Consider the following 11,922-nt stretch of genomic DNA (forward strand, 5'->3'; position numbering starts at 1 on the left):
GTCCCAAATTGCGTATGAGTAATTACATGTGTATTATACCGTCGTAAAATATATTAAAATAAGTGTAAAAATTTAAATTTTATTTTTGGGTAACATTATTTTGATTATATATTTCGTACAAATTCAACTTTTCACTTAATCCTATTGAAGTTTCTTTACCCGCCCGCTCTCTGAACATGGAATGGATTTTGATTTGGATTTGGGATTTTGGATTTTGGATCGGGATCGTAGGTTCCTGTCGTCTGCTTGTGTACCATGCTTCTTATATCATACCGGGATTCGAACCCGGACCGGCAGCACTATTTCTAATAGGAGAGCCATCGCACTACTCTCACCGCTGCCGCCGGCGGCGATGTGACAGGATCCTAGGGTCCTACTTGAACCTCTGACCTACTTTAAAAAAAAAAAATGTTTGTTTACCTCTAGGTTTAATATTTTTAGTTTGAAGTACTCCACTAGATTTTGGGGCCAAGCCCGACTCAGTATATCAGCTGCTTAGGCTTCAACCTCATAGACTTTCAGGCCAAGGTTCAATTCCTGGTTGAAAATACCCTTTTTTTCTTTTTTCTATAATTGCTTAGTTCTATTTACAAGAACCAAGATTTCTCCCCGAATAAGAAAATGCATTTATATGTGTTAAAAACTATATTTTATTTATCCTTTAAATAAAATTATTTCCTCCAATGGGATATCTCTATTTAAATAAAACAGAAGCACTTCTAAGTGGTCTCGTCACTGCCCACGGATGCATGGGTGCTCTCGATGAGGTTGAAGGTTACTCGCAAGGGCGGTGGATTCCGGAGGAGTAGCTTCTTCTTTTCGTGAATTCTCTGAGCGAAAAACGGTGCCTCGGCCGTTCTTTTGGTGCCGCGAACCACCGGATCCACCAGATTGCAACGCAGGCGATCTATAATCTTCTCCGTCTTCGGTATGCACTTCTCCAAATAGGATTTACTGGTAGATCTTACGATATTCTCGGGCTGCAAACAGGCGATGGACATTCGTTTGCTCGTCGAGTTCTGCAGGCTGATCACCAGATCCTTGCGACTCAGCTTGGCCAACAGGACATATTGACTGCCCAGCTGATCGATGTAGTGCAGTGTGTATCTGTGGGCATCCCGATTCCAGTTACTGGGCAGCAATTCACTGGTACTTCCTCCGGAATCGGTAGAATTGGTGGTGTTCCGCAGGCGGTACTCCTGGGTGACCAGAAAGTGGGTTAGAGCTATCAACAGATCGGACTTCCTGCGAATCTTTTGCTGGATCGAGTGGAAAAGCAACTGCCAGTCGCAGGACTCGACTTCGATATCGCTTTCCATTCTGATTTCATGTTTTCCAGCCACTCCGATCCCCAGGGATTTCAGCGACATCTGGTCGAGATCTGACAATGAAGTGGTGTCTTGCGTTTCCATAACGATCAAATGGGGGGCATCTTTACTAGGTTCAACTTTATTTCCTGGGAATTTTGAACTTACTGACATCCAAAACAAAGGCAACAGACACAAAAAAGAGGTGATCAATTTGGGACATTTGCTAGAAATTTAAAGACGCTTCCCATGACGTTAGCTTAAATAATTTTAAAAGGTAATTATTTTTTATATGTTTAAAATTAAAAAAAAACAAGTTTTCTATTTTCATATTCAAAAAAATGTTTTCATCAATGTACTTCATTTTAAATTTGATTGACACCTTTAGTTTATGTTAAATTGTGGTCTATTTTTTGTGTTAAATTTTGTTGCATGTTAATTTGATTGAGAATTGCCATCGTATCACAGTATTTTTGTACTTTGCTCAGTGTTTTAAAATTATTTATTTACACGGCCTGGCAAATTGCAATTGGCAGTTGATTTTTTGTGGGACAGGAGTCCGTTTCCATGTCCATGTCGATGTCCTTGCCAGTTATGTGCCCTCTCCTTTCTGTTCGTATCCTGTTTGCAGTTTCTTTTTCCCTTGTCACTTTTTTGTTTGTTTTTATTCAAATTTGCATGCTTAACATAATTCATTTCATTTCTGCTTTTCCGCTTTTCCACTTTTCCGACGCCCCTTTTGTTTGGGATGTCATCGCCGGTCGGTCTGAATTGATGCTGTATTCAATTGGATGCCAGCAGCTTGCCAAGGTCCTTTGTTATGGGACCTCTCCCACCCCGCCCCATATATACGTATATATATCTATATCGAAATATATATATATATATGTGTGTGTGTGTGTGTGTGTGGCATGTGGCAGTTACTGGCAATGTTCTTTGGCGGCAATTTGGGGGATTGCTCTCGGTTTGCTTGCGGCTGGCTCAAACGGCTTAAACGATTGCGGCCAAGTCAAGTCGGTCGCTGATATCGGGCGAAACCGAGTAATAAATGCGCATCGCATCCACAAGCGGAAATAGACAGCGCTGCGGTTGGGGCCCAGGAAATGGGGATCCTGATGGGGTTTCAAATTTAATTCAGTACAACCTGCAAATGCGTAAAGTAAGTTATTTATTACTGGCGAAGAAAACATCTGAGTTGGGCAAGAACGAAAAGTTTGCTTTGGAAAATGTAATACAAACCTGCTTATTAAATTCAAATATCATCAATTATTTGTACATTAAATAGAAGTACAACAAACGCTTAACCTTAATTAAAAACAATAAATAAATATCTTAAATTAAAACAGACGTGTTTATTTAACAAAATAAATAGGATTGGAAATAAAAACACCCTTGTGGCTTACATTTAATACGTGGAGTAAGATATTTATTCATGAAAATAAACAAGCGAAAAACCTACAGGAAAAGCAATAAAATGTCACAAACGTTATTTCATAAATTAAAAGAGACGTGTTGAATGTGCACACATAATAACTAAAAAGTTTCCAATGCCAAATTCCACAGGAATAAATTTGACTTTGTTCATATAATTTTGTTGTATGTGTACTCTTTGATTAAATTGTTGAAGCCTAACATAAAATTCGATATTTCAACTGTCACAAAAAGGAAATAAATGGGTTGAACCAAGAAACTCCGATAACTGATTTGGCTAGCAACAATTTAATTGCATTTTATTTTAATAAATGGTTTGGGATTGGCTTTACTAAAATAATTCCTTTTTTCAAATAAGTTGTTCAATTGTACTATATTAAAAGTATGAACGCCGTTTTCATTATTAAATCCAGTAAAATGATTCTTCAAAATGAAATGAATCAAATTATAGAAAAATTATTCGTTTATCATATTTAAATGTTCCTCCAATTATTTTGCTTAATAAAACAAACTCGTCAATTTAAAATTTCAAATTAATAAGTCCAATTCAATAAACAGTATTTTCATTTGTTGAATGATTTTATTAAAATTTTTCCAAACCAAAATGCAGAAAAATTGCCATTTGAGCATAATTCAATTTGCTATATTTTTAATGACCCGTTTGTGCTATTAAAATTGTGGGGACTGGCGTGGAGCTTATTTTGGAAATCAATAATGGCAACCAAAAATAGCAGCGACGTGTAGCCGTGGGGCATGGCAACACCAGCCAGCCAGGGAGTCAGGGAGCAAGGGAGTACTGGAGTAATGGAGCAAGGGAGTCGGGGATCCTAGGTGGCAGACAGGAAGGGGAAGGAGGTCCTGCCACATCCATGATGCCAATGGTCGCCGCAGAGATTCTGCAGTTGCCTGGCTGACGTTTGGTCGCCTGTGCGCGGAAATGGCGTCGTTAAATTGGTTCCGCATCCGGTTGCCATTGCCCTCGCCCAAATAACCCACAGACGAGGGGTAAGAAGTGGATGGGTGGTGGGTGGGGGGTGAGCAGGATGACAAGGACGAGAGGACAGTTGAAGTTTACTGCTATTTGACTGCAGCTCGATGACGCGATGCAACCCCCGAGGCTGCCGTCAAGGAATCCACTTTGCACTTACATTTCCTCCATTTCCAAACGGGTTGGGTTTCGCAATGCGAATGCGAATGGGAATGGGAATGGAAATGGCATTGCCATTGCCATTGCCAGCCAGCAGGATTTCAGCCGAAGGATGGCAACTCGAAACGACGGGATTAGGATAATTGTGTCCCTGGAGTGTTGCCTCTGGCTGACGATTGAGAAGTGATTAACCAAAGCGGTAAGCGATTCGTGGCTTGTCTATGTAAAAGACGCAGACATACAGCTGCGATCATCACTTTAGTATTTATACCCGTTACTCGTAGAGTAAAAGGGTATAATGTATTCGTGCAAAAGTATGTAACAGCTAGAAGGAAGCGTTTCCGACCCTATAAAGTATATATATTCTTGATCAGGGTCACTAGCCGAGTCGATATAGCCATGTCCGTCTGTCCGTCTGTCTGTCTGTCCGTCTGTCCGTCCGTATGAACGCTGAGATCTCGGAAACTATAAAAGCTAAGAGATTGGCATTTTGCATGCAGATTCTAGGAGTTCCTACGCAGCGCAAGTTTGTTTCAAAAAGGTGCCACGCCCCATTTAACGCCCACAATCGCTTATATACGATTTTAAAAATTTAAATATTTCGGAAAAGTAAAAATGCAGTTTTATTGTGTTTATCAATACCTATCGAAATGTAGAAGAAATTTTTCAAATCGGACCATTCATTAAAAAGTTATGCGTGATCAAAGTTTCTATCTCCATCTCCCTCGCACTCCCTTTACCTGAGTAACGGGTATCTGATAGTCGGGGCACCCGACTATAGCGTTCTCTCTTGTTTTAATTTAAATTTATATTTATTCTAAAGATCTTGGACATTTTTAGTGGCTTTTAAAATTAGATATATACCTAATGATTTGTTGTTTCCAAGTTTGCATTAGAAAGCTTGAAATTATTTAATATATATATCATATGCCTAAAAGACTTTTCTTGAAATCTTCTTTTTAACAACTATTTAAGCAATCGAAACAATTTTCTTTTAATAAACTGCAAAATGATCCAGAACTTTGAAAATAAATGAGAAATTGCAACACGGTACATCTTTATTTTTAATGCAGATCGATTGTTCTTTTTATAATGGCTATAAAAACGTTAACCTATTTATATATTAGACAGTGCTAAGCTAATGTACAGAATTATTAAGAATGAATATAATTATTTAATTATATTTAATTCTTTTTATTCCCTAGAATAGCCACAAAAACTTGTATATATTTTAAAAAATATATTCATTGGGTTATGTGACATCGTCCTAGTTTTTTTTGTGCCTTAATCTCCGGTTCGAATTGATTGAGTTCGATGGCCGGATCAAGTTCGCCTGCAGCTCATGTGGCACCTGCATAATTAAAGCCCCGTGCAGAGGCGGAAGTGCTCACACCCGCACAGCCGCCTCACCTGTGGAAATTCAATTAACTTTGACTCGTTTGCCTGAGAGGAGGAGAACGTACGACGTACAACGTTCAATGAGAAACCGCAATTGATATAAATTTGAAATTTTGCAGCCTCTTCGCGGGCACACAGATCCTTTTATGGTCGGGCTGTGCCTTTTTCCCCAATAAAAAATTTAATTTCCAGCCTAATGGTTGTCATGTGGGTGTGTGTGTGTCTGCCTCCTTTGAAGGAAGGTCCTGTCTGCGCCGGCTGCACTAAATTCGCTCCTCGCGTTGGCCGTAAAGGGCGTCCATCGACCGAAATGAAATAAAAGTGCGCTTGCAGTGTGTGTAATAAATTTTGCGAGTGCTGTGTGCTCTTAACGCTTTTTAGCCGGTTAACCGGTTAGCCTCTGCACCAGAAAACTTTGAAAATTCTCAAAAGGTACATCTAACAAATTGTTTTAAATATTTTTCAATATTTTAAACTATACCTTTCAACTTTTCATTAATTAGGTACACTATTAAACCTATAAACAAATATTGTCGTCTACCTTACTCACATTAAAAGTAAAGGAAACATTTTTTCCGATTAAAAAGCATATTCTGAGCTTAAATTGCAGCTGGTAAGTTCGTAGAGTACCGTGTGTTCTTGAATTTTCAAAATTTTTGTGGCATGCGGGCGGCACGCCCCCTGGTGTTTAGCTATTTTCAGTTCAGTTGCCACAGTTTTCCGACTGCCCTTTTGCATGCCGCACGCAAAAATTGGTAGAAAGAAAAAGAAAAATTCAGAAGGGAAAAACAAGAGAGGAGCCGAAAGGAGCTCACAACACCCAAAGCCAAGTGGGACGGCTCACTGGTCAGGACTTCAGTTTTGGCCAGGACGAAAAGCAGTGACCAACGACCAGAACCAGGAGCTCCGGAATGCCCAAGTTGAGCACAGCACACACGCACTCCCGGAATACTCCGTCCTAGCGAATTACGGACATCGGGCCACCATTCTGGCCAACAATCCACTTACGTTGAAACCGGGCCACGGGCTTCGGACTACGGACAACGGACTACGGACTATGAGCTACGGGCTTTTGATTAGAGAAGTTCAGGGCATTTGCGGCAAGTTGGCAAAAAAATAAAAAATAATAAGGTTCAAACTATAAAACAATGTACTGTGAAAGTGTCAGTTTAAATATTGACATTATTTTTTGCGTAAATCAATCAAACACTTGCTTATAAATACATATGTAAACATTAAAAAATGTTTATATAATCATAACAAAAAATGTTGGTGAATTTTTTCTTTATAATTGATTAAATTATCAATTATGAAATTTATTTATATAAGTAGCATTATCATTTCAATTAAGTATTTTCTTAGAGTTTGTTTTTAACCTCTTATAGGATATTTAACCAATAAATAACGAATACGCTATTACGTATACGACGTGTGGGCAATGGCTTTTATATTCCCCATACTCCCACGGCAACTATCCAGGGTTAGGGTATTCCGCAGGCGGTGGCTGAGTTAGGAGCACTCATTGGACCCTGCCCTTGTGCTTTTCAATTTCCAAACTACGCCTCCAGCCGCTTTTCACGCGTCGCGCACTCAAAAACAACCAAAAAGTGAAACAGGAAACATAAAAAAGGAACAGAGGGAACAAAATAAAAAGAAATTCTACAGAAATGGAAAGTGGGTACGACAGGTATATCATTCCGGAATCGGATTTCAATGGACCAAGTTCCGGAACCAGAAATAACCACAACCTCATCTTTAGCACATTATAATAATTTTGATAAGGTAACCCCTTATAAAAATGAGAATTAAACCACAATCATTTTGAGATGTTCCACTTTAAAATCGGATGTCTGTAGGAAAAGTTATGGGCTTAGAAGTGCAGATTTTGGTCACTTTTCTGCTAAGCCATTTTTCGAGAATTTGGAAAGGGTAACCTCTTACAGACCTGACATAAAATCGACCAAAAATTAAAAAATAAACTGAGAACGCAGTTTTTTAGATAATTAAACCACAATCATTTAGAGATTTGCCACTTTAAAATCAGATGTCTGTACGAAAAGTTATGGGCTTAGAAGTGCAGGTTTTTGGTCATTTTTCTGCAAAGCCATTTTTCGAGAATTGGGAAAGGGAATTGACAAAAAATCGACCAAAATTAAAAAATAAACTGAGAACGCAGTTTTTTAGATAATTAAACCACAATCATTTAGAGATATGCCACTTTAAAATCGGATGTCTATACGAAAAGTTATGGGCTTAGAAGTGCAGGTTTTTGGTCATTTTTCTGCAAAGCCATTTTTCGAGAATTGGGAAAGGGAATTGACAAAAAATCGACCAAAAATTAAAAAATAAACTGAGAACGCAGTTTTTTAGATAATTAAACCACAATCATTTAGAGATATGCCACTTTAAAATCGGATGTCTGTACGAAAAGTTATGGGCTTAGAAGTGCAGGTTTTTGGTCATTTTTCTGCAAAGCCATTTTTCGAGAAATTGGAAAGGGTAACCTCTTACAGAATTGACATAAAATCGACCAAAAATTAAAAAATAAACTGAGAATGCAGTTTTTTAGATAATTAAACCACAATCATTTAGAGATATGCCACTTTAAAATCGGATGTCTGTAGGAAAAGTTATGGGCTTAGAAGTGCAGGTTTTTGGTCATTTTTCTGCAAAGCCATTTTTCGAGAATTTGGAAAGGGTAACCTCTTATAGAAATGACGAAAAATCAACAAAAAATTAAAAAATAAACTGAGAACGCAGTTTTTTAGATAATTAAACCACAATCATTTAGAGATATGCCACTTTAAAATCGGATGTCTGTACGAAAAGTTATGGGCTTAGAAGTGCAGGTTTTTGGTCATTTTTCTGCAAAGCCATTTTTCGAGAATTTGGAAAGGGTAACCTCTTATAGAAATGACGAAAAATCAACAAAAAATTAAAAAATAAACTGAGAATGCAGTTTTTTAGATAATTAAACCACAATCATTTAGAGATATGCCACTTTAAAATCGGATGTCTGTAGGAAAAGTTATGGGCTTAGAAGTGCAGGTTTTTGGTCATTTTTCTGCAAAGCCATTTTTCGAAAAATTGGAAAGGGTAACCTCTTACAGAATTGACATAAAATCGACCAAAAATTAAAAAATAAACTGAGAACGCAGTTTTTTAGATAATTAAACCACAATCATTTAGAGATTTGCCACTTTAAAATCAGATGTCTGTACGAAAAGTTATGGGCTTAGAAGTGCAGGTTTTTGGTCATTTTTCTGCAAAGCCATTTTTCGAGAATTTGGAAAGGGAATTGACAAAAAATCGACCAAAAATTAAAAAATAAACTGAGAGCGCAGTTTTTTAGATAATTAAACCACAATCATTTAGAGATATGCCACTTTAAAATCGGATGTCTGTAGGAAAAGTTATGGGCTTAGAAGTGCAGATTTTGGTCACTTTTCTGCTAAGCCATTTTTCGAGAATTTGGAAAGGGAATTGACAAAAAATCGACCAAAAATTAAAAAATAAACTGAGAGCGCAGTTTTTTAGATAATTAAACCACAATCATTTAGAGATATGCCACTTTAAAATCGGATGTCTGTAGGAAAAGTTATGGGCTTAGAAGTGCAGGTTTTTGGTCATTTTTCTGCAAAGCCATTTTTCGAGAATTGGGAAAGGGAATTGACAAAGAATCGACCAAAAATTCAAAAATAAACTGAGAACGCATTTTTTTAGATAATTAAACCACAATCATTTAGAGATATGCCACTTTAAAATCGGATGTCTGTACGAAAAGTTATGGGCTTAGAAGTGCAGGTTTTTGGTCATTTTTCTGCAAAGCCATTTTTCGAGAATTTGGAAAGGGTAACCTCTTATAGAAATGACGAAAAATCAACAAAAAATTAAAAAATAAACTGAGAATGCAGTTTTTTAGATAATTAAACCACAATCATTTAGAGATATGCCACTTTAAAATCGGATGTCTGTAGGAAAAGTTATGGGCTTAGAAGTGCAGGTTTTTGGTCATTTTTCTGCAAAGCCATTTTTCGAAAAATTGGAAAGGGTAACCTCTTACAGAATTGACATAAAATCGACCAAAAATTAAAAAATAAACTGAGAACGCAGTTTTTTAGATAATTAAACCACAATCATTTAGAGATTTGCCACTTTAAAATCAGATGTCTGTACGAAAAGTTATGGGCTTAGAAGTGCAGGTTTTTGGTCATTTTTCTGCAAAGCCATTTTTCGAGAATTTGGAAAGGGAATTGACAAAAAATCGACCAAAAATTAAAAAATAAACTGAGAGCGCAGTTTTTTAGATAATTAAACCACAATCATTTAGAGATATGCCACTTTAAAATCGGATGTCTGTAGGAAAAGTTATGGGCTTAGAAGTGCAGATTTTGGTCACTTTTCTGCTAAGCCATTTTTCGAGAATTTGGAAAGGGAATTGACAAAAAATCGACCAAAAATTAAAAAATAAACTGAGAGCGCAGTTTTTTAGATAATTAAACCACAATCATTTAGAGATATGCCACTTTAAAATCGGATGTCTGTAGGAAAAGTTATGGGCTTAGAAGTGCAGGTTTTTGGTCATTTTTCTGCAAAGCCATTTTTCGAGAATTGGGAAAGGGAATTGACAAAGAATCGACCAAAAATTCAAAAATAAACTGAGAACGCATTTTTTTAGATAATTAAACCACAATCATTTAGAGATATGCCACTTTAAAATCGGATGTCTGTACGAAAAGTTATGGGCTTAGAAGTGCAGGTTTTTGGTCATTTTTCTGCAAAGCCATTTTTCGAGAATTTGGAAAGGGAATTGACAAAAAATCGACCAAAAATTTAAAAATAAACTGAGAGCGCAGTTTTTTAGATAATTAAACCACAATCATTTAGAGATATGCCACTTTAAAATCGGATGTCTGTAGGAAAAGTTATGGGCTTAGAAGTGCAGATTTTGGTCACTTTTCTGCTAAGCCATTTTTCGAGAATTTGGAAAGGGAATTGACAAAAAATCAACAAAAAATAAAAAAAATAAACTGAGAACGCAGTTTTTTAGAGAATTAAACCACAATCATTTAGAGATATGCCACTTTAAAATCGGATGTCTGCAGGAAAAGTTATGGGCTTAGAAGTGCAGGTTTTTGGTCATTTTTCTGCAAAGCCATTTTTCGAGAATTGGGAAAGGGAATTGACAAAAAATCGACCAAAAATTAAAAAATAAACTGAGAACGCAGTTTTTTAGATAATTAAACCACAATCATTTAGAGATATGCCACTTTAAAATCGGATGTCTGTACGAAAAGTTATGGGCTTAAAAGTGCAGGTTTTTGGTCATTTTTCTGCAAAGCCATTTTTCGAGAATTTGGAAAGGGAATTGACAAAAAATCGACCAAAAATTAAAAAATAAACTGAGAGCGCAGTTTTTTAGATAATTAAACCACAATCATTTAGAGATATGCCACTTTCAAAATCGGATGTCTATACGAAAAGTTATGGGCTTAGAAGTGCAGGTTTTTGGTCATTTTTCTGCAAAGCCATTTTTCGAGAATTGGGAAAGGGAATTGACAAAAAATCGACCAAAAATTAAAAAATAAACTGAGAACGCAGTTTTTTAGATAATTAAACCACAATCATTTAGAGATATGCCACTTTAAAATCGGATGTCTGTACGAAAAGTTATGGGCTTAAAAGTGCAGGTTTTTGGTCATTTTTCTGCAAAGCCATTTTTCGAGAATTTGGAAAGGGAATTGACGAAAAATCAACAAAAAATTAAAAAATAAACTGAGAACGCAGTTTTTTAGAGAATTAAACCACAATCATTTAGAGATATGCCACTTTAAAATCGGATGTCTGCAGGAAAAGTTATGGGCTTAGAAGTGCAGGTTTTTGGTCATTTTTCTGCAAAGCCATTTTTCGAGAATTTGGAAAGGGTAACCTCTTACAGAATTGACATAAAATCGACCAAAAATTAAAAAATAAACTGAGAACGCAGTTTTTTAGATAATTAAACCACAATCATTTAGAGATTTGCCACTTTAAAATCAGATGTCTGTACGAAAAGTTATGGGCTTAGAAGTGCAGATTTTGGTCACTTTTCTGCTAAGCCATTTTTCGAGAATTTGGAAAGGGAATTGACAAAAAATCGACCAAAAATTAAAAAATAAACTGAGAGCGCAGTTTTTTAGATAATTAAACCACAATCATTTAGAGATATGCCACTTTAAAATCGGATGTCTATACGAAAAGTTATGGGCTTAGAAGTGCAGGTTTTTGGTCATTTTTCTGCAAAGCCATTTTTCGAGAATTGGGAAAGGGAATTGACAAAAAATCGACCAAAAATTCAAAAATAAACTGAGAACGCATTTTTTTAGATAATTAAACCACAATCATTTAGAGATATGCCACTTTAAAATCGGATGTCTGTACGAAAAGTTATGGGCTTAGAAGTGCAGGTTTTTGGTCATTTTTCTGCAAAGCCATTTTTCGAGAATTTGGAACCTCTTAACCTCTTACAGAATTGACGAAAAATCGACCAAAAAATTAAAAAATAAACTGAGAACGCAGTTTTTTAGAGAATTAAACCATAATCATTTTGAGATATGCCACTTTAAAATCGGATGTCTGTACGAAAAGTTATGGGCTTAG

The 11,922-nt window shown here is 36.4% G+C and overlaps 1 protein-coding gene across 1 annotated transcript; it reads right to left on the reverse strand.

Annotated features, from left to right (window-relative positions):
* Nucleotides 1-630: 630 nt before the first annotated feature.
* On the reverse strand, nucleotides 631-1,473 carry LOC108046103 (proteasome inhibitor PI31 subunit). The gene has a single exon (XM_017125664.1). The coding sequence runs from the start codon at nucleotides 1,410-1,412 to the stop codon at nucleotides 720-722; it is 693 nt and encodes a 230-aa protein (XP_016981153.1). The 5' UTR covers nucleotides 1,413-1,473; the 3' UTR covers nucleotides 631-719.
* Between the last annotated feature and the right edge of the window lie 10,449 nt (nucleotides 1,474-11,922).

The sequence above is a fragment of the Drosophila rhopaloa genome, unplaced genomic scaffold (assembly GCF_018152115.1).
Source record: "Drosophila rhopaloa isolate 14029-0021.01 unplaced genomic scaffold, ASM1815211v1 contig_3, whole genome shotgun sequence".
Lineage (NCBI taxonomy): Eukaryota > Metazoa > Arthropoda > Insecta > Diptera > Drosophilidae > Drosophila > Drosophila rhopaloa.

What these genes read in the sequence shown, in the direction of transcription:
- LOC108046103 (XM_017125664.1), bottom strand. Translation starts at nt 1,412, where the DNA reads ATGGAAACGCAAGACACCACTTCATTGTCAGATCTCGACCAGATGTCG.